At 40.8% G+C, this 26,590-nt stretch overlaps 1 protein-coding gene across 2 annotated transcripts in view; it reads right to left on the reverse strand.

Moving 5' to 3' along the window:
* The window catches only part of DGKQ (diacylglycerol kinase theta), a 93,135-nt gene that overhangs the window by 8,630 nt on the left and 57,915 nt on the right, over positions 1 to 26,590 (reverse strand). For both annotated transcript variants that reach the window (XM_083816208.1, XM_083816207.1), the window contains 12 exons: positions 25,810 to 25,864; positions 25,435 to 25,496; positions 25,023 to 25,173; positions 24,121 to 24,159; positions 22,830 to 22,945; positions 13,466 to 13,617; positions 11,941 to 12,089; positions 10,630 to 10,811; positions 8,652 to 8,752; positions 3,443 to 3,589; positions 2,357 to 2,468; positions 407 to 559 (listed from right to left, as the gene is read on the reverse strand). In XM_083816208.1, the coding sequence (XP_083672334.1) occupies positions 407 to 559; positions 2,357 to 2,468; positions 3,443 to 3,589; positions 8,652 to 8,752; positions 10,630 to 10,811; positions 11,941 to 12,089; positions 13,466 to 13,617; positions 22,830 to 22,945; positions 24,121 to 24,159; positions 25,023 to 25,173; positions 25,435 to 25,496; positions 25,810 to 25,864 (1,419 nt within the window). The remainder of the gene's footprint in view (positions 1 to 406; positions 560 to 2,356; positions 2,469 to 3,442; positions 3,590 to 8,651; positions 8,753 to 10,629; positions 10,812 to 11,940; positions 12,090 to 13,465; positions 13,618 to 22,829; positions 22,946 to 24,120; positions 24,160 to 25,022; positions 25,174 to 25,434; positions 25,497 to 25,809; positions 25,865 to 26,590) is intronic.

A 26,590-nucleotide genomic window follows, 5' to 3' on the forward strand; every position in this document is an offset into this window, starting at 1 on the left:
TCTCCTTTGCTGCTTTCTGACAGACTCTCCCTCTTCCAGCACAGCCAGCAGACTGTTTTGTTCCTTGCACACTGCAGTCCTACCATGGCCCCATAATTGTGATCTATTTCAGAGCAAGCAACACTGCCTGGAGATCTCAATACAGGAGTGAAGACTAAGTCACTTGGCTGAAGCTCAGGGACTACCAAGGACTACTTTCTTAAACGCAAGCCTCATCTGACCCAGTGGAGAGGGCCCTCAAACCATTCTCTGTAGGAAAGGCTATGTATTTATCCAACAGTTACTACACTGTGCTGACTAGCTCCTTTGAAGTTAAGCATCAGAACACAACCGATGAGTAAGATAATATAGTAATATCCACTGGAGAAACAAAGTCAGATTTTTGAGACAAACGTACAGCCATTACCTTTGGTCCGGCAGCAGAAATAATAATCTGTCCTGGGGCCTGAATCCAGGGCTCTCCATCAACTTGAACTGGAATTGGCTTTAGGAGTGTTACACGAAAATACGAGCCCTGGGCTATGCGGATGCCTGATCGAAAACCACCTTGGACTTGACCCTGTTAGGAAGTAAAAGTCTGGATTATCAAACACCCCAGTGAACAAAGAAATGCAAATAATAGCTGCCCTTAGACTGGGTGGATACAGTTTTATTCTTATCTGACGTTTTAAGTTTCAAGTTAAAGAACTGCCTAGGCAAAATCTGTATCGGATGCCTTTACTGATGCAAAATTAATCATTTAATTAGTGCATGAAGCATAACTTATCCTCTTGCAAGTTGCCAGAGGCAAAATAACTTATACAGTGGAATCACTTGTACATTCACATTGGGAAAAGAGCATGCATTCACAAAGTCATGTTTGCTTCTACTCCCCTCCTCCACAAAGTAGTAAACACTTTTTCAAAACAACTAACCATACACACAGACTCTGGTGCATGTGAAATGCCAAAACCTAAAAGCACATTATCATAAATCATGGAGACAGAGATTTACGATACTCAACTCCATATTCATCTTCAGTTAATAGGATCAGCGTCAACCACAAAAAAAGATGCAAAGGCAACTCTGCTGCTAAAAATTGTCTTGGGGAACATGTGCAAACATCAACATACAGGTAAAAATCTTAATACAAGATCACAAAATAAGAGCATTGGTTTGTTAACGTTTATATTCAGAAGCAGTATGTTCATTCCTTGGTGCTTCTAACAAAAAAAACTTTCAAGGATCTCTACCAAACCAGTTCTCCTAATGGAAAAATTTATATTTGTCTTCCTTAAAAGAACTAAATTACAACACCGTAAAGTTGGCTGACACCAAAGGTTGAGCTGCACAAACAATTTTAAGTACCCACCTTTCCATTTTTGGTAGTTGTATGGATTTGTTGTCTCTAGTTACCTGACCACATATACCTTTTCAGTGCAGATTTCTTAAAATAGTGAAACAAATCCAAAGAAAAGACAAAAATAATGCATCATTCCACAGGACTGCATTGCTAATAGCAGGCCGTTGAAAAATACATACTACACGGAAGAATGAAAGCTACACTGATTGAGTGATAATATTCCTTGCACAACTGGTATACAATATGCTTCATGTAGCATTTCTGACAAGTATCAGGTTCTAAGAGACAGGTATTAGAATGCCTGTGGCAGATAATTATAAAGATACCTCTCTAAAAAGCATCTCTGCCCTGATTGCTTTGAGGTATGCCAAGATTTTGTGTACACATACTAAGTGAAGAGTGGGCGTTCTTATGACATTAAAATGAAATATTGCTTTCATCTTATGAACTATTTGGTTTTGACACCATGATAAAGGGTATTTATACATACATATATTTGTGTTCCATATCTATGTATATTTATGCACCATATATGCATGTATGTTTAAGGCCTTAGTTCAAAGCCTGCATCAAGCATTTTCCCATGCTCTTTTAATAAGAACTTCACAGTTCTCATACTTCCCATCCTAACACAGATTTCTTCAGTTTCCTTTCCATCTATTGTCACATGGCACCTAAATATGGATCTTCATAGCAAGCTAATACACAGGCTACAAGGGGCACTGCGGGCTGTGAAAGGGCATACCAGTTACAGCTAAACTCCTGAACATTTATTCACAGACAGCTGATGTTGCTCACGAACTCTCTTTATGGTCTGCAACCACTTCTGCATGAAAAAACAAGAGCTTGATTAAATGATGGTGTAACTCTAGCACTGATGCCTATTTTTAGGACTTGCAGTGTACTGTTTATTATGAAAATAAACTAGTCTGAGAAAATGCATTTACCAGAGAGGCTCATTCAACTGGTTCACAGAAATGTGTTTCCTCTGTTCTCACTTGGTTGTTAACTTACCATGTGAACAACGCCAGTCACACCAACAACTTCCAGCAGGCCGTCGTCAATGCGTGGTTTCTCAAAGCGGTCATCACTGTCAGAGCCCCAGAGATCGGCTCCAGACCCCCAGCTGTGCAGAGAACACACCACAGTGACCACCCCGCCAGGGATGTCTGGTCTGTCAGACTTCAAAAGCTAGGCACTCTGCTCCGCACCAGTGAGAGGGAGCTTTCCTGCACCGTGAGAGCAAGAAATGCTTTTCTAAAATCTGGAAAACTTCTGATCAGATCTTTGAGGAGTGAAAGAAGGATTGAGTAAGTATTTCCCATTCAAAAGAACTCAGTAGTTAAGCAGGTGTTCCTGCACTTCAGTCGCTTCAAATGCTTCTGACAATTTAACATGGCATTGCTTTTCATGCAGTATTGACCTTCCTTACTCAAATCAGTTGTTTATTCTTTTGGTGCATAGACTGCTCAGTGCTAATCCTGATCTTTTCTTCTTCACAATTCTCAGGTAGTTTTAAGGTTAAGAGTCTATTTGAAACCAGTAGTATGGCAACACTAATGACCTGCTGTTACTGTACAAACGAAAAAAAGTCACTCATCACCAGCAAATTCAAGGAAGGCAGGTTTCCAAAAGAGCTGCCATTCTTTCTTACAGAACAGTAATTCCACCTCCCTGCTGGTGTCAGTACGGCCCCCACAACAGGTATCTGAGCTGCAGGTTTTCCACAGCTACCTGGGTAGCAGCATCACCAACTCCACATATACCTTTGATGAGGATATCACTCCAAATTACTGTTAGGACACAGGATACGAAGTAGCAAATGTACAGGGGGTTGCACTGGGAAAACAAGGTAGTACCTACCACCTTTTTTGGAGCAACACTGTGACTTTCGAAGGATAAGAAAAGCAATGTTAAAATGGTATTAAGAGCTAGGCTCTCAGCTGCAAACCCACAGTTCAGCAATAATCAAAAATATCCAGGAACAGTCACCTATCAGTCCAGACCATTTAACGTCAGGAGTGATGCTTAAGTACCAAGCAGTTTTGCACACATACATGCAAACATGTATCTACATAAGATGCTTCCTGTCAATTTTACCTGGGTATATTAATAAAAATGAGTCCTTCTATACTTGGCAACTCCACCTCTCGCTGATCCACCTGAAGCTTTATGTCTTTGTGAAGATTTCTGGTATGACTTATCTTCTGCAGCCCAACTTTCACATAAACTCCTTTGTTGTGAAACCTAGGAGCAGACAAGCATCATGTAACTAAAAGGTAAGCCACAGAACAGCACTATTTTTGTTGAACATGTGCTAGCATATCATTGTCCTCTAGTGGGCATGTTTAAAGAGCTTTTCAATTTTTTATTACAGAAACAAAGCATAAGGCACAAACTACTACTTCATATACTTTTTACTTACTAGAAGAATTGTGCTGTCTAGGCATGTGGAGATGCAGAGATGTGGAGAGGCAATAACTCTGATAAATAAACTTCTGGGCCGAAAAACTGTATTACTGATTAAGACCTAATAGATGTCATGAAACATTTTTAACTGATTTATCATGCAATGGTAGAATAATTAAGGCAGAAAACACCAGGAGTCTGGGCTTTACATACTGCTAATTCATTTAACCATACTCAGCTGTAGAAATTAAAAACATGATTAGTAGTTTGTGGCAGAGCTCTAACGCATCTAATTTTAGAGTAAAGAAAAGACTAGGAAGATTTTATGGCATCCCTTGAAATGTCAAAGTATTTGAAGAGTTATGTAAACAAATGTCAGTTAAATACAGATACTCTTTTCTTCAATAATGGTAACCTTTGAATACATGGCCTTCAGGATAACCTTAAAAGAAGAAGGATTTATTCGTACCGATTAACACATGGGTGTCATTGGAATCCAACTCTGCAGAATGTCCCTAGCATTATGCCTGAATGATGTAGACATTCAAGTGGGGAAGACAGCCAATTTAGCATGTGGGCTACTGTCAACTCTCCAGACAGAGACTGTTCAGTTCTTTTAAGTTATTACATTGGGAATGATTCATCGTACATGCTAACTGTTTTAAACAGCACTGAATTAACAGTAGGTGAGGGAAGACCACTTAATATGTTTCCACTCCAGACAAGACCAAGAGATATGTCTGATTTGAATGCATTACATACAACTAAAAAATAAAATAAAACAGGTAGGAAACAAAATACTTTAAGTATCCTCAAGAAGTACAAACTGTAGTTGTGCCAAGTGAGAAGCCTAGAGAAACTAACAGAATATGACACAGTGACATAACTGCAGACACTGTTCTGAATTACGAGAGTTCTAAGAAAGAGTTGGCCTCTGAGGTCCACAGGATACATTGGGTAGGGCACCCCGTGACACATAACAAAGTGTAAAAATTGTCAGAGATCAAATACTATTACTCTTATTTTTGCACACATATTCCATTTCAGCTATGCATCCTATTAGGACATCGAGACCAGAAAAGAACAAATTGATTTCTGTAACGTTACCATGCCAGTACCTACTTAATGGTTGTGAAGGTGACTGAAAGATTTTACGATTAAAAAATGGCTAGTTGAGCTTGGAAGGGTGAACTTTGAACGTACACTACTAGACAGAGGCACCACCCTTCTTTGTGCATCTACGTGTAGGGCATGGCATGATTTGGTGGGAAAGTCCAAGCAGAAGTTGTCAGTCCATTGCTAGCAGTAGCGAGTAACATACTAACTTGCCCACTTGGTAGAAAAACGCATCATTTCCTAAAGCAAACCCTTGTTTACATACATTGTACTGACAGTAGTCTCACAACAGTTAATTAGTAAGGCAGGAAGGAAGAACTAATCTTTGAAGCAGTCTCCAACGCCTTATTTGTGCTGAAGGACCTTGAGCTTTCTATTTGGAGGCAAGGCTCACATTGCAGTCACTGCTGTAAATGACACTGATGGGGATGACAAGAGGAGGGAAGGGCTTTATATGCAGGTCATCCGTCCCCATGGAGCCAGTGAGTCTCTGCAGCAGTTCAGCTGCAACACTTGCACCATTATGTCATCCCAGAATTATTTGGAAGGTTCTCTAGAGCACAGATATCAAAGTAACATCCTACTACTCAGACCAGTGTGGGGACTTGACCTACAAAGCTCAGGAATCACCTTTCAGTTAATTTTTCTACAGAAGATGCTCTACAGATATAGCCAACATACTACTTAATGCCCCATTGGCCAAAGTCATAAAACTACACCCTACCAGAAAGGCATTCAAATATTGGACTGATACTTCAATTTAGCTAATTAAGTCAGAATAGATGAAGTTAAAAGGTGATCCTATATAGGACCAGTTTTATGGACTATGAAGGTAAATAGCTGTTTTCAAGCATTGCAATCCCATGTTTATTCTTGGAAGAACAAACAGAAAAAACACCCTTTTCTTTTAACGAGCCCATGACTAAGTCTAACTCCATAGACTCAGGGAGACATCAAACCATCAACTATGCTGTAAGTTGAACCGTCTCTGTGGTTGTTGCCCAAGCAGCAAGATTCTCTTGTGGTCAGGGAAAGCAAGAGCCATCCATAAGCACTCTCCAGGCTTTCACAAAATCAAAATAAAGAAACCACGTTTCAGGAGACACAAAGCCAAGTGAGCTGATGCAAAAAGCCAGATTCTTCAGAGCTCCTACCACCACTGCATATGCAGGAGGGTAAATTTGGGGAACTCTTTTATTTACAGGTGCTGGATAAGAATTCTATGTGCCAGCAGGCATTTTTAGATGAACTGCAGTTTCCCATGAACATTAATAAACAGCTAGGAAACATCTCTTGAAAGGGAGTTGGCATTCAGAATTGCAGCACAGAGTATGGAAAGCAGATCAAAGAAAACAAGGTGAGTACCTTTCATCTAGTCTTGCAATTTAACAATCCCACCTAAGGGATGCCACCACTGCAAAAGGTAATCATCAGTCTCTGTTTGGGTGATTTTATTAAGGTGATGTTATTGACAGTGAAAGAGCTTTACTAGGCTCACTTTCAACACCCCCAACACAGAAAAAACTAATTTAGACACATCAGCTGTTGCAGCACTTTAAAATCCAGAACTGACAAATCAAACAATCAATACTTTCAAACCTTCTCTCCACCAATAGGAGTTTTGTATCCTCAAAAGACAATTTTAAAATTGCTTGAAATTGTGCAAAACCTTTTCTCTGCTTAATCTTACAGCCATGAGAATGCTTGTCACAGAAACATCCTGCCCATTTTGGATGACACAAAGAAATGTGATCTTCTCCCTAACAGGCAATTCTAAAGACTGTTCCGGGACCCCACAGAAAATGAGGAATGAAGGAGGATGCCCTGATCCTTAGTTTTATACTGTGAAAAAAATAAAATAAAATCACAAAGCCTGGCACTCAACAATGTAGAAACCAGCAATGCCAAAACATACACTGCTTCTGCCTGCTCTGTGGTGCAAGTTTGGTGTTGACGCACTTATCTCCCTGCAAGGAAGTCATCATTTCACTGTGAGCTGCTAGCCCAAGGTAAGGAGTCCTGAGCCTGTAAAGACACTCTACAGCGTGAAGCCAGAAAGCACACAGTTTTCAGGATGTTTACCAGCCTAAGGTCTTAAATCAGAAGAGCACACAAACCTGTTTTCCTTCAACGGACTCTGCAACATGCAGACTCTGTTGCCACCACCTGAAACTTCCCATTCCGCATGCAACAGCAGCCTGTTCATATGCCAGCTGCTGTTGCATTTGGCATTAAGTAGCCATGCTTCTTAGTTAATTTATTGAAAAAAAATGCTAGTTTGGCTAGCAAGTGTGCACTTGCATATCCTGGGAAAGGGAAAGCCAACAGTTTTAACATGGCACTGAAAGGCACCGATTTCATCAGCACTGTTAGGCTGCACAATCTGCTTGTCCCCTGCAAAACCATGCCTCAGTATCAATTCAGAATTCATATCTCTTTCCCATGTCTTGACTCACAGAAACATATAGCCCTTCAGATTTGAAAAACAAAACAAAACAAAAAAACCTCCCTCTCTTTCCTGCAAAAAAACACTGTGCTTGCACCATAACCAATATGCCTGGAGAAGGTCTGCAAGAATGATATCAAATCATTGACAATCATACTGCTGATGCTGCACATTATGGGCTGGTAAAGATTTGAGAGATTAAAAGCACATAGGGAAATAAATGTCCAAGCATAACTCTTAAATACTGTGTCAATAAGAAAAAGACACATCTTTTAAAGTGCTGCAGCCTTGCAAAGTCAGAGTAGTTTATTTTAAAAGAACAATGAGTGTAACTCTGATTTACTTATGTTAACTGCAAAAATAAGTCCAGAACAATTTAATGGACTAAAACAGGCACTGCCATATGCAAACTTATTACCCTTGCTGTTTTTAATCCATTGGACTGAAAATAAAAACCAGTGCCTGTTGTCCTAATAGTAATTTACACCACAAACAGTATTTTATTCAATTTTTTAGGAAGTGCATGAGCAACATCTACACTGACAGACAGGCAAGACTTCACTTTATTACACTCATAACTGTCAGAAAATATTCTTAATAGTTGGGATTGCAATACTGTGTAGTTGTAATAGCTTGTTCTGGCAACCAAGGGACAACTTAGAGGACATTTATTCACAAGTGTGGGGGAATAAAGAGCAGTCAAGAACAATTTCTATAAAGAGCTACTCATTAATTAAACAAATGTGTTTTTTCTTTTTCCTCATCAATTTCAGTGATTATGGAAAAAAAAAAGAAGTACTATTATTGCATGATCTGCATGCCAGAATGAGGGAGGTTTCTCTTCACACCTTTTTTATCACTCTGTTTCACTTGAGATGCAGAGATTTCTTCCTAAATCATTATTACCAGCATGCAGATGCTAACACACCAGTAAGCAAGGGTGGGAAATGTATGCTGTGTTTAATATTCACGTAGCAGCATTGCCTTCCCTCCCGTTATAAGCTTTGAATAAGAGATATTTCCACTATCTTGAAATTTCACTGAATTTGACATTGACGTTTTTGGCATATAAGTATATTGAATAATAGTGACAGGGCTTACAAAAACTGCTCTGGTGCTCTCTCTTGGAAAAAAAAAAAGGAATAGAAAGAAAAAAGAAAAGCCAAACAAATTCTGCATCTAAGAGTTCATGGCTATTTTAATTCCTCCCTGTGTCTGCTTTATCTCAAGCAATATTATTTGTGAATACCTGTAGCAAGATTATCAGCCTTAGTGTAAGTTGGAAGTTATATCGTACTACAGTACTTATCCCTCACCTCTGTTTTCCCCCAGGATTACCTGCTATTAAATTTCCCTGGTTCTTCTTCTCTAGCATGATGGAAGTCCAAGCTCAACTCTGCATCAATGCCAAGACCACAGTAATTATTCATCTGTACAATCTGTCAAAAAAAAACGAAAAAAAAAAAAAAAAGAGTTGTATTATTTGCTCAAGGTTTACGTTTATATATAAAGAGGTTCCAAAACTTTTCAACAAAAGCAAGAGTTGCAGATGATTCTTCCAAGTCATTTGCATCTTGACAGATTTAGGAAAATATTTTCCAGAAACACTGCACTAAAAATAAAGCTGTACAAAGAATTGTTGATATGTGTAGTTATTAATTCCAAACTTTAAGCAACTTCAAAATTTAATCTTAATTGCTAGAGACAGATATAATAAAGGCAGAAATAAAAGTAAATGCAGAAACAAAGACAACCCAACTTCTCCAAGTGATTCTATGCAATAACTAAAAGACTTGCTAAACGCTAACACCACTACTATTTTTGGCATCAACCAGGGACTTATCATGGTATCATTGGGAAGATCCTTTTCCTTAACTTCATCTTATATATTAGATGACCTTGACTTCACCTACTCAACTGCATTTTAAATAGCTCTACATGTGGCAATTTTTTACAGATTTCTACTCTTTCTCCAATTGATTCTTCCTTTGCCTGCCAGCTCATTCCACAGCTTTTCTATCCTAGCCCGTGACTCTCTCACCTTTCATCTTTAAAAATCACATCAGGCACTCAGGGCAAATCTACCCCTGTGCTGTGGGTTAATGTGGCAGGCAGCTCAGCACCACGCAGCCGTGTGCTCAAGCCACGCCCAATAGGATTGGGGAGAGAATCGGAAGAAAACAAGATCCCCTTTTTGTATTTATATTTATTGCTGAGCATGATGCTACATGGTACGAGACATCCCTGTGGTCCATTTGGGCCAGCTGTCCTGGCTGTGTCCCCTCCCAGCTCCTGGTGCACCCCCAGTCTCCTCGCTGGTGGGGCAGCACGAGGACCTGGAAAGGCCTTGGTTCTGTGTAAGCACTGCTCTGCAACAACTAAAAACATCAGTGTGTTATCAGCATCATTCTCATCCTAAACACAGCACCATACCAGCTACTAGGAGGAAAATTAACTTGTTCCCAGCCAAAATCAGGATAACCCACCTCCACCAAGTTAAAAATATCTGGAACCGGAGCAACTTAAATTCTCCCACCGACACAACGTCTATGATTTTCCAGCAACTGGACTAAAATCTTTGACGTGGGCTACCATTATTACAATTTTCTACTTTCTTTTTGTCACCTATTTCCTATCCAATTTCTTGGTTTTGTCTGAAAATAAACAGAACTAGTATCCACACAAAGCTCTGAAGTCACCACCTACAAACAACATTTTTATTTTCCTAAACAGAAATAAGTAAAACAAACCAAGGGCCAGGGTGTTTCACTCCAAAAATATAAAACAGATGCTGCATATATAGACACACAATAGCAATAAGTTGATAGAAGGATTTAATTTCTGTAGGTTTTTGCAATTTACAGTCACTTTTTGATCTGTAACAGGAAAGATCAAAGTAGTCTCTTTTTATTTTTTTTTAATTTGTTGGTGGGTTTTTTTTTGGTCAACACCCCAGTTTCACTAGTCTTCTGGAAAGTTTTTGGCTTTCTTTGAGAAGTTTTTCTTACTTGAGAAATATATGTCCTCCTAAGCAAAGCAAATAGGCATGCCACTGCTGCATATATCTTTTAATTGATCTTCTCTCAGATACTTTTTGCCAACCTATGAAGAAATGTGCTCTGCAACTAACCAGTCCTACCCAAATTGAAACACCAGATCCGGACGCACGCTATGTTCACTACAGAATAGCTCAGCAAGGCCCAAGCACTAGATAAGAGAGCAATAAAAGATTAAATGGTGCTAGTATCTATCTTCCTCGTCACTCTCAACAGAACAACAGTTCTTAAGAGTCAAACCTGAACAGTGGCCAGCTCACCTTTGGAGGCTCAGGTTCTGCTACACCGTTCTCCGCACCATCAGCAGGTTCTTCAGCATCCAAAAGGATAGTCCAGCGATCCATAAGAACGTCGTCTGCCTCGTCCACGGAAATCAAAATAGAGTAGGGGTCCTCCCCACTGTAGCCAGCTCCCCAGCGTAAGACTCTCCCTAAGTCGTTACCTGGGTAACAATGAAGAACCCCAAAATATGACTACATTTTGTAAGCTAGCTAAAAGCATCAAAAAGTGTATTAGCCCTGTTCTACAAGATGGAGGAGACCCTGGGCAACCTGATCTAGCGGGTGGCATTCCTGCCCATTGCAGGGCAGTTTGGAACTGGGTAATCTTTAAGGTCCCTTCCAGCACAAGCTGTTCTACAATTCTATGAAATAAGTCATGGAAGTAGTACAATTGGACTGAAAATTTAACAATCATAAAAAACTCATGAAAAAATCTTTTTGTTGCATATGTGCTTTGTGTCACATACAGACATGCTGTCTCATGTGAAAAAAAACATAAAAAACAATGGAAAAACCTGTTATGGAGTTGGGAAGTTGGGCACTCAGACACATCCATAGCCATACCCCTGCTGCTCATTTTTCACTCAAACTGTGACCAACGTTTTGTTGACAAGCTGATACTACATTTGCTATACAGCACCTGCCAGAACTCAGTCATAGCATCCTCACCACAAAACCCTGTTGTTTGTCAGATGGATACATGAAGACAAACCTGGATGACAACCAGGCACAAAGCCTCACGTAGAGATCCAGCTGGACTTCCAGTACCATACCAGTCCACAGACTGCAAGCAGACTAGTCAGCAGTGTGCTTGCACTGGGAGTTAGCCTACCCACTGAGCCCGGGGATACCTCTGTCATGAACCACCACCAAAAAGGACAATGTCTTAAGAGACAAAATGAAGGAACTATTTACTGAAGAATGTGCATTTACTCATGTGGTAGGCACAACTTCAGGCTGGGTATGAGAGATCAGATCTTTCACCCACTACGTTAGGAAACAAACATTTAAGGAATGTGGTTCAATAGCTGCTAAATTCAACCCCACTTTAGCAGTAAAATAAAAGCTGAATACAGCTCTGAGCTACCTGGGAAGATTAGTCTTTGTTCTGTTCTGTGCCCTCAAGTCCATGTCTCTATGTTCATTATTTAGAGCTTATGCCTAAGAGAGTCGCTCTTACCAGCAATTACTACTTCCAAACACAACAAAACACAAACATGAAGAGTGAGAAGTCTGGGACTTCAGCACGTGCCACACAATCCTGAAGCTAGCGCTTGCCCCGATTCTCACCTGTTCCTAAAGGTAAGATGGCAACAGAGGGCTCTGAGCACACCAGCTTGTGTCTGATCTCCTCCAGGGCACCAAGAACCCAACCCACGGTGCCATCACCTCCACACACCAGCACTCGGAAAGAAGGGACTTTGGAGAACATGTGAAACCTCCATTGAGAAACAAAGCAAAGGGGAAAAGAAGCATTACAATGTAATACAGAAAAAGCAAAGTCTCTTCATACGTTAAGATAAGACATTGTTACTGGATTTTTTCCCCTTTCACCATCTGTCTCAGGATCAACTTCAAAAAAGTGAGTGGAAATACAGACACTTTTAGATAGATCTGTTTACAAATAGTGAAAATCACAATCTTCTATCATTTTCTCAGGTGGAGATCAATCGTTAATCACTTCTTTCCTCACCAAAGAGGAAAAGATCTAACTGTTCATGGTTTCCATTTGAACTCTCTAAATCTTTGTAGAAATTTAGTTTTTTTTTTTGTTTTCTAATTAGTCATTTCTATATGGTAAGTGTAGTATTTTGATAGGACTTCTTATTCATAGCACTATTTCATTCACACTCACCCTTCGTGGCTTTTCATCCTACATACCAAAACATCCTGCAAAGGTATTTTTACTCTCATTTCACAAGGAACAAAAAACAAGTGGAAGCAATTTGCCATAAAGCTGCAGAAATATTTTATGGGTAAAGCAAAATGAGCCAGTTATCAAAGTTGCAGCCTCAACGACATTAGAAAGACATTAAAATTACACGGCTCTTACAAAAAAGTTTGTGAAGCTTGTTTTACTTGCTTCCTGCATAAGCTGCATTTCTCCATGAAAGCTTTTGTTTTGAGGGTCTTATCACAACAGTTCTTTGTTAAAGCAGCACTGAAGTAATGAGGCTACTCTGACTAGGCTTCAAACATTGCTTTCAGTTTTATGAAGTTGGTGACAAAATGGTGTTGATAAAATCAAGTAATTGGTTACTGCCTCCCTTACAAGCACATTATGTTCTGTTCCTTGTATTGAGAAATGTTGCAGCTGTGATCAGGCAGGCCCTGCTAATTCTGCAATTGTGGCCAAGTTTCAAGAGTCAAGATAGAAAATTTTATTATAATTTCCTCTTAGTTTCCATGAAACATTAGAGTAAATAAAAGCAAAAAAATGAGCATTCTTGTAAGGCAAGACATTTCTATTTTGGTCCCCATTTGATTATAAAATCTTTTTATATTTAATGATTATTAGACCTGCATTATTGTAAAGTACGCATGACTTTCCCAGGATTTGACCCTATTTAACTTGATATAAGCACATACATCAGGAACTACTCTGTTTTCTTTAGAGAACTTGAAAGTTTAAGTCTGTTTAAGTAAGAATCAGCTGGACAGACTGATCCACCACTTTGGTCTCCAGGCACAAAACATAAAAAATTTGTATCTTCATAATAAGAGAATCTAATCCTTCCTTAAAACAAAAAACAAAAACCAAAAACACTCCTAACAAAATAACATTGATAAAAATGTTAAAAATACTACAACTTACCCAGGCAGAGGGCCACCATTGGTAAGTTCAAAGACCTGATGTGGATTTAGCAGCTTCCTAAAACTGTACAGCAGATCCCGACCTTTTAAACCACCACTTTTTGGATTCACAAATACAAGAAGAGGCCAGCAGTTCTGTGGTATCTTGGAAGCCTGAATGAAGAAAAGAAAGAAGGATTAGCCAAAACCATGACTAGGCAGGAAAATTACTACTGCATCTCAAAAGTATTTCCTGATATTTCCTTGATGCTTAGTAAAAAAATCTGGACTCAATAAATAAAAAGATTCAACACCCAATCGACAAGGCTAGCTGCTGATTTTGTCTTCCTGGGAGAATGGAGTTTCCTTATCCCACTCCAACTACACAGTCTGCCCTAATGTTAAAAATGAAGTCACTATCAGTAGTCCTTCCTACACATTTCCAGTAAAAAAGTTTGCAAAATCACATAATGGCCGAGGCTGGAAGGGACCTCTGGAGATCATCTAGTCCAACCCCTTGCCGAGCAGGATCACCTAGAGCACATTGCCCATGATGGTATCCAGGCAGGTTTTGAGTATCTCCAGAGAAGGAGACTCCACTGCCTCTCTGGGCAGCCTGTTCCAGTGCTCTGTCACCCTCACAGTAAAGAAGTGCCCTCTCATATTCAGATGGAACTTTCTGTGCCTCAGATTGTGCCCATTGCCTCTTGTCCTGTTGCTGGGCACAACCAAAGAGCCTAGTCCCATCCTCTTGACACTCTCCCTTTAGATATTTATAGACATTGATGAGGTCTCCCCTCAGCCTTCTCTTTCCAGGCTAACCAGGACCAGCTCTCTCAGCCTGTCCTTGTATGACAGGTGATCCAGTCCTCTGATCATCTTCCTAGCTCTCCTTTGGACTTGCTCCAGTAGCTCCATGTCCCTCTTCTGCTGGGGAGCCCAGAACTGGACACAAGACTCCAGGTGTGGCCTCACCAGGGCTGAGTAGGTGATGGAGCTTTATGATGAAGAATAGTGTGAAGAATAAAGCAATTTTCAGAATCATGTAGGATGAGAAAGGTTTGGTGCCTGTATCATAGGATCCTCATCATGCTGCAGTCACCACTGAAGGGCTCTCAAAGCACAGGAGCACTGTGGGCATCCTGCTGCCCTTCCAGGAGCCACTCTGAGGGAAGTCCCTTCAGGTGGCACACCAGGGATCTCCTGGGACAGCCAACTCACCACAGGGGCACAATCAGCAGAAACATTCCCCCAGACTGGTCTTCAGCTGGACCTTCAACCATCCTGTAACACGATTTGTAAATGACTCTAGACAGACCATAACGCTCTAAGGCACCTTTTATTCATCCTATCACAGGGTTTAGGGTTTTTACTGGGCTGTGAGGCAGGTACAGCTTAAAAAAGTCTGTTGGCCATTTCAACAAGTTTGCTTCGAAACAGAAACGTTTGCCACAGTCCCTAAGTAATGGTAATTTGTATTTACAAATTGGACTGCATTCAGAGAACAGCAATTCATCACGCAGCTGACAGGATGGATTCAGGGAAAAGAACAACTGTGCTAAATATAAGGCAATTTAGACAAGAATGATTCAGGGGGTGGTGAAGCAGCAGCATGACAGCAGCTTACAAACATGCGAAGAGATACCAACAGCTACAGAGGGGAGGAGATCGTGCCTCAGCTGATGGCTGTACGTAACCACCAGGGGTGCGAACCAATTCTCAGGACAGAGAAATCAGGATATGTAATCGAGTAACTGGGGAAGCAAACTGGCATCCAATGTTGAGATAACCCACATCACTGTCTATGTGTCAGCTGGCTTAGAAAATAGCTCGGGGTGTCCCAATATCCAAGAGATTTCCTCAAACTGTGCTTTCCTGAAAGGGCTGGGCACTGACCCTCTGTGTTAAGATACCCGCAGCTGCATAAAAATCTCTCCTCTGTGTCACTGCCTGCCTGAGAAATATCCTCTTTCATCAGCCATGACTGGTAAGCACAAAACACACCAGGAGAAGGTGAGCAGGTAAGAAGGCTGACGGAGGAGAAATACGTATCTCCTCTTGCCCCTTCCTTCCTCCTGGTTTAGATTCAGCTAAGCAGAGACATCCGGTTTGAATATGCTTATGTTTACTCCAAAAAATTAAGTCAAACAAGGATATTTTTGCTGACAGCAAGCCAGAAGAGCCCCAACAGTTTCTAGCTGCTGGTGGAACAGAAACTGCCAAGACAAAGGTGGCACTGCTGACCGTGCAAGGACAGACAACCCTTAACCATGCTAGGACAAAAAGAGCAGACAACCTCAGGAGAAAGCTCTCCCGAGGAACCACCCTCATGCCACACTGTGGAGGCTGCTAAGCCAAAACACCCCCTGCCTCCACATTCAGGCTTCACTGGAAGAGGGGAAGCACTTCCTCAAGTGTGTGCAACGTACAAAAAGGGTGATATGTTCATTTCTGTTACGTACATGGGAAGGATATTTGTAGCCAGCAGTGGAAGCCTAAGCAAAACAATGCATGCCACTGTCACCAAAAGGAAATACTTCTTGAATTGTAAGGTCAGCAGCTCAAGGATCCACACATCCCAAAGAGAGGGGCGGACTTCCTCCCCTCAAGCCATCACAGCCATTAATAAAAAGAGCAAGCAAAGCTCTGGCTTTTCAGTACAGCCCTCCTTGTTACTCCATCAGCTATCGCACTGTCATCTGCCACATCCCGTTATGAATACTCCTTTTAAAATCCTGCCAGCAACGAAAGGTGGAGCAGTGCTGAAAGGAAACACTGCTTCCCACTGGATAACTGTTCCCTTCCTACGCTCCTTTTTCCAGCTTCTGCTCTGCCCTGCATTACCACCTGACCACTTCCCATCTCTTCCTCTTCAAAGCTTCTTTTTTACTACTTAAATTTGATCTCCAGTCATTTTAACTTTCTGAACAATACAGGCTATCTGAGACCTCAGGCTTGGTCCAATGCCCAGGTACTTGTGGGATTTTATAAAACAAGGAGGCTGGGGGGAGAAGGTGAATGAAAAAAACAGGAAAAAAAATCAGCTCTGCAGCTCAAAGTAAATAAAAACTTTAACAATAAAAGAACGAGAGAAAAGAAACCAGCCCAAAGCTTACGCCAAACAAATACCCTACTAGAATGCAGACAAGAGTGTTTGATTACCTTCTCTTTCTTAGGAAATCAATTCTTTAAAAAATATTGGTTGTAGACATTTAAAGTGACACTTTAATCACATGTTTATATTACTCGCTTTTACAGACAAGTTCTACATATTGGTTCTAAACCCAAGCAACTAAAATAATTCACAAAGAACTTCAGGGAACCACGCTGATTTTTGAGACATGGTAAATCTCAAGACAGTCAAAAGCACAGCTGTGTTTTGCGAAGTAAGATCTTACCCAATCAAGTATATGTTGTTGCAAATATGTATTTACAGTTTCCACAAAACTGCCATCTAAATTTCCAAGTTGCCAAGTGTCAATACTGTACAAAAAATAAAAGAAAGTGAAACATTCACCCTAAGTGCTACTAAGAGTCTCAACCAGCTGCAAAGGATGCCTGGAATTAAAAAAATATCTGCACGTAGTGTAAACTGAATAGTCCTACCACTAAAAAACCATCTTTGCTCAAGTATGTTCTAATGTAAATCCCTTAATTATAATCATTTAGGACTGAAAGAACCCATGTAGACTAAACAAAGTATCCTAGAAAGGACAGAAGTCCTCTCAAGTGTGCTTACCCGTACATTTAACTTGCTTCTCACCACTCGTGGTTAAAAGAGTAAGAAGCAAAAACCCCTGAAAGGACCAATCTCTAAGAAAACAATCACTTCTTGGTAGGGTTAAAAATTCCAGGAGAACAAGCTTCCAGGCTGCTCTGGTGCTGTCTAAAAGGCTCGGGCCCCTCTGCTAGATGGCTGCAGGACAGCACTCTGATGCTGCAGAGTTTTTCCTGGTCCCTTAAAGCCCTGCAGGGACACTCTGAGAAGGGGAGGTGTGACTCACCGCCCGAGGACTCCCTGCCCCCTTTGGTCTTGACTTCCACATTCAGCTGGAGAAGAGAGGTCTGCAGAGGGGCTTTGTGTTGGCTGGAGTTCAGGAAGGAATTTACTGCGTGTTTCTCAGAGCCAGCTAACGGAGGATGTGTGATTTAGGCACTCTGACAGTCACTGTGCATTGCTTAATTTGTCAGGATTAGCTCAACGTGGCTGCAGGCTGGGGCAGGATATTTATTGCTCACGCTAATCCCCCCTCTGTTGTGCGCACTGTGTAATCACATCTAATGACAACAGAGAACAAGGCGTTCTGTGCCACGGGCCCGCCTGCAAGACAATTACGGCGTATCTTCCAGGGTGGTGAGCTGTTTCCAGGAACGATGGAAATCTCTAAGCAACACGTAAATTTAACATTTACAAGCAGGCTGTCTGCAGCATCTCCCATGTGCAAGGGCTTGTGACTCTCCCGTACAAGACTCCCCCGGACATAAAGGAGGCACTGCACCCGATGAAGAATGACGTGCAAGGTCTGTCAAAGCAGCTGGAGAGGCAGCTCTGTCCACACAGCAGGACCTCCAGGAATCATTTCTTGACTTTTGGGGGAACTGGGGAGGTAGCAGAAAGGTGGAAAGTAACCTTTCATGGTGTTTTGCCTAAGATGGTGATTAAACTATCATGCTTTTAAGCAGACATATGCCTGTGAAGAATTAGTACAAATGACTGAAATGGAAGGTTCCACCCACTTGGGTAACTCCGAAATTTCTTTCTAATTCTTTCAAGGAACTCAAATATGGGTATTATGTTTTGTGAGATCAATAGAAATGAACCCTCTCCCTCCTCCCCCAACTAGGTTTCCTCCCCCCCACGCTAGGTTTTCATCAGAGCACGTTCCACTGGTAAGGGGGATTAGAGGTCCAGCCACGAACACTTGCCCCTGCTGTGCTGGTACTGGCTTGTTACAGCTAGCTGTCTGATGACCTCCTTGCCTGCAAACGCTACAGAAACCGTTCTGGTGAGTTAGCTATCAAATCAGTGCTTCAGTGCTGTGCTGCCTTCCACCCTTCTATGCTGCCCAAGACTGGAACGAAGTACCCCTTAAACACAACAGCAGATCAACTTTATAAGACTGTATTTTTTTCACGCTGTAACAAAAAGAGAGTATCCATTTACTTAAATATTGTGAAACAAAACCATATTTTATTAAACTCTCGCAGGCCCAAGATATTGAAACATCAGATCACACTAATTGCTTGACTTTCTAATAAGCAGTTATCAAACTGCTTCAGTATTCATTATTCTGTGTACAGAATCAAACTGATTCTGTATTAAAACTTACCAGAAAAGATAAGAAGAGGGCTAATTGCTTCTGGCAGATGTGAACATGCCAGAATAGAACCAGGCTGACTCTTTTGAAGGTGTACCAAAACCAGAGCAAGTAAATCACACGTTGGAAAAATGACTAAAAAAATGACTAACAAAACACAAAGCAGATGCTAACCACTAATTCACTTCTATGCTTCTATTGATTTTAAGAAGGGTTGTTTTGCTTTGTTTGTTTGAAGTTGAAAAAGCCATTAGCCAAAACACCGTGGCCTTTGATTTATCAGCAGTTCTCCTTCTAAGGCTACACATTATTACTTCATACCCAATTTCTTTGTATTTCTCCCACAAGAGGAATGTCAAAAGAGTGTAAGTTTAATATTGTGCTTAGTTCTTGTACAAGTATTTCCTGTTGCTGCATGTAAATGATCACGTACATACTATATAAACAAAAGCTAATAGTATCACAAGATAATAGAATTAATCTAGGTTGGAAAGGACCTCAGAAGGTCATTCAGTCCAACAGCTACCAAAACAGTGTCAACAATCACTCTTCAGTTTACTCTGGGTAATTAGTGAACAGCAAAAGCTGTGTGGCCTAGACACAGACAAACCACAATTGAAACATCAGTCATATTAACTCTTGGCTCATTTTAGTGAGATATAAGCAATACATGCTGAAATGGAAAGAAAATGTATGTGCACATGTACAGCCTCTTTCTCCTTCTTATATTCAGAAATTCATCCAATCAGTCCCCTGAAATGGAGTTTCTAAGAAGTATCTTGCATCAGATAAAAGACTGCATTATCTACATTTTGCTGGCATCAAAAAGCTCACATCAAACATATGTAATGTCAGAAACCCAGACACATCAGCAGCAGAGTGGATATGTTCAACTTCACACACCAATACACCACATCTAGGCTCATAACATATTTACCTAAACAACCACAGAATCACCAAATCGTCTAGGTTGGAAGAGACCTCCAAGATCACCCAGTCCAACCTCTTTTACCTAATACTAACAAGTCCTCCACTAAACCATATCACTAAGCTCAACATCTAAACGTCTCTTAAAGACCTCCAGGGATGGTAACTCAACCACTTCCCTGGGCAGCCCATTCCAATGCCTAACAGCCCTTTCAGTAAAGAAGTTCTTCCTAATATCCAATCTAAACCTCCCCTGGCACAACTTTAGCCCATTCCCCCTTGTCCTGTCACCAGGCACGTGGGAGAACAGAGCAACCCCCAACTTGCTAACGACTCCTTTAAGGTACCTATAGAGAGCGATAAGGTCACCCCTGAGCCTCCTCTTCTCCAGGCTGAACAACCCCAGCTCCCTCAGCCGCTCCTCGTAAGACTTGTTCTCCAGACCCCTCACCAGCTTCGTCGCCCTTCTCTGGACTCTCTCGAGTACCTTGACGTCCTTCTCATAGCAAGGGGCCCAAAACTGAACATAGTACTCGAGGTGCGGCCTCACCAGAGCCGAGTACAGGGGGACAATCACTTCCCTAGCCCTGCTGGCCACACTGTTTCTTATGCAAGCCAGGATGCTGTTGGCCTTCTTGGCCACCTGAGCACACTGCTGGCTCATATTCAGCCGACTGTCAACCAATACTCCCAGGTCCTTCTCTGCCAGGCAGCTTTCCAACCACTCATCTCCCAGCCTGTAGCGCTGCTTGGGGTTGTTATGCCCCAGGTGCAGGACCCGGCACTTGGCCTTGTTGAACTTCATACAGTTGGCCTCAGCCCATCGCTCCAGACTATCCAGATCCTCCTGCAGAGCCTTCCTACCCTCAAGCAGATCGACACACGCACCTAACTTGGTGTCATCTGCAAACTTACTGAGGGTGCACTGGACGCCCTCATCCAGGTCATCGATAAAGATATTAAGGAGAACTGGCCCCAGTACTGAGCCCTGGGGGACTCCACTAGTGACCGGCCTCCAACTGGATTTGGCTCCATTCACCACAACTCTTTGGGCCCGGCTACCCAGCCAGTTTCTAACCCAATGAAGCGTACGCCAGTCCAAGCCAAGAGCTGCGAGTTTCTCAAGGAGAATGTTGTGGGAAACAGTGTCAAAAGCCTTACTGAAGTCAATGTAGACCACATCCACAGCCTTTCCCTCATCCACCAAGCGTGTCACTTTGTCATAGAAGGAGATCAGGTTCGTCAAGCAGGACCTGCCTTTCATGAACCCATGCTGACTGGGCCTGATCGCCTGCTTGCCCTGCAAGTGCCACCTAATGACACGCAAGATAATCTGCTCCATGAGCTTCCCTGGCACTGATGTCAAACTACCAGGCCTATAGTTCCCCGGGTCTGCCCTCCGACCCTTCTTGTAGATGGGCGTCACATTTGCTAGCCGCCAGTCGACTGGGACCTCCCCTGATAGTATCCAAAACCATTCCCATCTTTGTTCTATTTCTGATAAAAAGTGTTGAAACCTAGATGGGAGGGGAGATTAGTTTCTAATGATCTCACAAAAACATAATACCCATGCACGCACAAGAACAAGTCTTTCACTTTTTTGGAGGAGGGATAGTTTGTAATATTGCAAGCTAAACAAAAGCACTGCCACTAGTATCTGCTTATCTATAAAAAGAAATTCCCATCAGAAAACTTTGACAAGCATAGGACTCTTTAAATAGAAAAGCTGGCATTTAAGTATGCAATTAATGGCCTTACTCCTGATATTGAACTTGACACCCTCCCACCTGAAGTTGTCTCACAGTTCTCACTAATAATGTATTTTGTGAAGCTTTCATACTTCTATGCAGTTCTAAAGAACAAGTCAAATCAAGATTCTCAGTTCATTTGCCATAATAAAACTCCAGAAAGAGTAACTGCAAGATACACAACAGGTCAATAGAAAGTAATTATGGCTACCCTGTCTTCTGGACAGAACCTACATCATCCTGGTACAAAAACATTTTGTTCAATCAACCATTTCCCTCTTCACACCCTGAATCTGCCTTATTAACATGAAGCCTATTATAAACCTAAGTGATTCATAGCAAAGTGGTTTGTAGCCATGAAAAATAATAAATTAGAACCAAGCCTGAAACTGTGAAAGGACTCTTGCACAGTCTAACGTCTGCATGAGGTGCAGATTTCGACAAAATGATTGATTTTTACCAGTCAAGGAAAAAAAAAAAAAGTATTTTTCACAGCAGTGAAGTCAAGGCAAGTGCTTTACTCAAACTCTTGCAGACTTAGAAGTGATCAAGGACCACTATGTAACGCTGCTCTCCCCAAGGAAGATGTATCTGCTCCTTCTTCCCTACCAGCCTCACACCCTTTAAACCAAGAATGAAAATTCACCCCACGCCCAACTTCATGAAGTTCTTTAATGACCAATTTCTTCTTATTATTATTGTTAATGTAGCATCCTGGAAGTATGGCAAAAGCATCTGGCAGATGTCAGATGTTTTAACTGAGTCATCACAGTTATGTTAAAACCAATGAAGCTGCATATCTCAACTATGTCAGTCATTTCATCCCACTAGGGTATCTATATGTCTTTCACAGAATCACAGACTGGTTGAGGCTGCCAAGGACCTCTGCAGGTCATTTGGTCCAACCCCCTGCTTAAGCAGGGACACCTGGGGTAGGGTGCCCAGGACCACTTCCAGGCAGCTTTAGAAGACCTCCAAAGCTGGAAACTCCACAGCCTCTCTGACCAACCTGTGCCAGTTCTCCATCACCCTCACAGAAATGAAGTGCTTCCTGATATTCCTGATACTCAGTTTCTGCCCATTGCCTCTTGTCATCACTGGAAAGAGCATGGCTACCATCTCTGCACCCTTCCTTGAATGTGTTATACTCACACTTCTTCACAACTCAATAGTAATAGGACAAGTGACTTAAGTCACGGTAGTATATTAGGTATATTAAGTACAAGCTCTCAATTACTATTTCTTCATCACACTAGTTATATAAACTCATTGTATGGCTTCCTTGAGCAACATGCATTTTTTATTTATTTCCAGGAAAAAAAAAAGAAAAAAAAAGGTTGATGGTAGTGCTCTTTCTTTTAGATGCGATTTTAAGTTCAACTTCATCTCTTACCATAACTTCAGGAATCACCACAGCATTCAGAGGCTTGTCATTGACAGTTGTATCTTTAACTAGCATATATATTCTTTCAGCTTCAGAAAAACATGAAATTTCGAGTACGACAGCACCTGTAAAGATGTGTTAGAATGATTTTTTATATTTTCTATTAATAGGAAATCAACAATATTGAATCACAGCAAACATCTACTTAGGATATCTTTCAGTTAACGTTACTCTACAACACTCATGGTTGTTGGTTGTCAGTGAATTAATTGGGCATTTTGCTTTGTTTTTAAGCCTTTCTTCATACCCCAAACACACCCCAGATTTTTGTTAAAAGTCTCAAGTACATAATGAACTTCAACAGAAAACTAACACAGATTTAAGAATTCCTTTGGACTTCAGAAATATCATCTGTTTCCATACACTTTATCATACCTAACAGGCTGTTCTCAAGGTATACAAGTGACAAAACTATCAAATTTCATATTCTATCTCATTATTAAAAATCTAGTAGTTCAATTCACTGACAATATCTCAACACGAATTACTACATACAAGGATCTGATCTGAGAATCATTTTAAGATCTTTAAATCAGTTTAGGTCCTGTATTGGAAGATGGGGGTGGGAAGGGGAAGAGGACACCCGAATGTATACAAGAGAAATCTCAGGCATTTCTTTGGAAACTGTACCAAATGCAGACCCACACCTGTCCACTGCACTAATGCTTCACAGAGGCACTGCTTTGGTGACTCTCAGCAGCCCTACAGCTTCTCTGTCCTCAGTGAAATACCATTCATACAGCGAAAGCAAAGCAACAGCTCAAAAACCAGTCAGAAGATTCAAAGGAAGAATGCAGAGATGAGTATACCGATTTTCTTCAGATTTCCACCCACTGAACCCCAGCTCAGTATTGTGCTAGAAACAGTGACCACAAAACAGTCCCACCAAGTTCAAGAGCAGCACCAAATTTTTGTGTTTCAGAGTCACAATGAGGAGAGAGCATTTGAAGGGCTTTTAAGAGTTCTGCAGTGTTAGCACTATTCAGCTGAAGTGCAATTTCAAACCTCATTTCTCTGACAGATTATCATCACTTTCTTGTATAGGTGGCATGAAGCCTACCTTTTATTAATAAGGCAACACTAATCCCATGCTCTTCATAAATATATTGGGTTATGTTTTATCTAAATGGCTTTTTGCTTATGCAGTAAGATTCACATACTCTGAGCTTCGAACCTCTAGTATTAGACTGTAGTTTTGAAAATAGACATTGTTGGCAATACTTAAAATCTTATTGCTTACCTTGTGCTTGATAAACATGACTCACAGATACTACATTTGCTGCAAAGGGTAAAAATATAAACACATAAAACCTTGGGTACATTTAGAGTAAATATTTAAAATATTTTTAAAAGTTACGTAAATATAATATAAATAAATATTAAAAGTTATACAAATATAGGGAGAACCTCCAGCTAACACTTTCCCTCTTCTAAGTTTACTTTGCAAGTTAGAAAAGCTAAACTGATTTTCATAAAAGGTGGCTATGTATCCTTCCTGGCATTTAGTTTAATTCCTCTTGAAGTTACATAAAAGATTGGGAAAAATACTTCGTTTCCTGAAACAAAAAGGATGACACATTCCTGACACTGTTTATACAACAAGTTGGTTGAAAGAGTATTATGAAAAATCAATTACACTTTGAAAAAGGAAAATAAATTCTTTTCACTGACTGCTTGTCCATATGTGCGTGCACACATAGCTCTTATTTCTCTGTGACCTGGGACAAAGCACATGGACAGTATAGAAAACAGCTCATGCAAGAAGTTCAGATATTAATAAAGGTAAGGAATATTCATGCATATGGAATTAGATTGCACTGCCATAATTTGAATGGTGTAAGGTATGCTCAGTTAACTTTTAAAAAGGTTTTTCCACTAAAAATATTGTACAGTCACATATATTGTACAGTCACATATAACTCCAGTACTGTAACATCATCATTTGAATAATAAGCTGTCACATCTCTTGTGCAGCCACCAACATGCTAAAATAAACAAAAAGGCTCCCATGAGAGTAGATGAGAGACTGATTCTTCAAAAGACATCAAAAAACATTATGAAAGAAACAATAAGAAGCTATAGATGCTACTAAGTTTAATTATGTACAGGTGAATAGATCTCAAAGTGCACCTGTTTACTTACTTTTGATAGCTAATTCATCCTTGAGAATATTTGTGTATTCTTCAGGAGAAAGCTGAGGTGGAAGGCCACCAATAAATAAATTTACTCGTACAATGGACTTGCTGTTTTCCACTACGTAAAATCTTGTCTGATTCATCTGACGTATTGAAGTCTACCAAAATAATAATAATAAAAAATGACATGACATTTGGCAAAAAGATATTATGAAACAAAATCCCAAATAGTTCTGAACTTAGCTATAATGTCATCTATGCCTAGAGAGTATCATAAATAGAAACAAACGTCAGTCCAAGCACTTGGCTTCTCTACAGATAAGCCAGTTGGGGGTGTAACTGAATACCTATTTTTTCTCTAAGAAGGGGGACTCCCAACTTGCTATAAAAAAGAGATCATGTTTCTCTTTCATGTTTACCTTTCTTATGTCCTTGAGTCTGTTAAGAATCAGTTCCTGACTGTCCAAGACCATGCGCTGAACTAGAGATAGAAAGAACATTAACCATGTTTGAAAACAGTGCAAGTTATTATCAGGCTCAATCAAATTAAAAAAAAAAAACAAACAAAAACAAAAACACACACACCAAAATGTTGGGAAAATTCACAACTCTTCACACATCTATCATTAAGGACCACGCAGACTCATTATTCAAAGAAAGACCATGAAGTTGCTTTGCACAGTCTGAATTTGTCCACAGCTTTTAAAGACCTCCCTCCCTTTAAAAAAAAGTTAAAATGAAAGTGCTAGAAGATCACTTACAGATGTGCCTTTGGTCAATGCCCCTTCACTTACCTTGCTTACTGCCCATAAGCACTTCTACCAATTTGAAATTCTGGAGGCACTCCGTCTGCCAAAAGATGGAACGTGTAAATGTAGTTTCTAAATGATACACTGTTTTGCCAGATGTTTACATTGATATTATGGTATCCACTGCACAAACAAACCATGGTAAATTAAACATTTTAAAATCCATCCCAATGTTCTTCCTCTATCCCACTCCTCCCAAGTCAGGAATGATCTTTATTTTACACATTCAGCTTCCCACATGTGGTGTCAGGCTCGTGTGCTCTTAATTACAGAGGTCTCCTAGCAGCTCTGTGGAGAAATAATGCCCACAAAGCACGGTTAACTTTACCCCCCTTCAGTGACCAACAGCTCAGCTAGGCTATTTCCACAGTGTTCTTCCACAGCCAGCATGTAGGATGGGGAATGAACCTGATATTTGAGAAGTTCAGACAGGAACCAGGCTCACCAGGCCTCACCTCCTGGGGCATTCCACCAGCACTGATGGAAGGAAACCCTCCTCGTGTGCCACTGTTACTTCTCCAAATTGTACTGCTATACCACAGGGAACATCCAATTCCCTTGTAGTCAGAAAAGAAAAGCCAAAAGTTCAAACACTTCCTAGTATAACTACAATCCTGGAAACATGTGACACTCAGGACTGAGGAAGTCTTAATTTTAGGCCTTGAGATTCAAAGGAAAAATTACCTTGCTTTGCATGGATGTTAAAAGCAAGCGTGGTTTTAAAGTTGTCAACTGCCAACATCTGCTTTACCTGGAATTTGATGAG

The sequence above is a fragment of the Anser anser genome (assembly GCF_964211835.1).
Source record: "Anser anser genome assembly, chromosome: Z".
NCBI classification, from domain to species: domain Eukaryota; kingdom Metazoa; phylum Chordata; class Aves; order Anseriformes; family Anatidae; genus Anser; species Anser anser.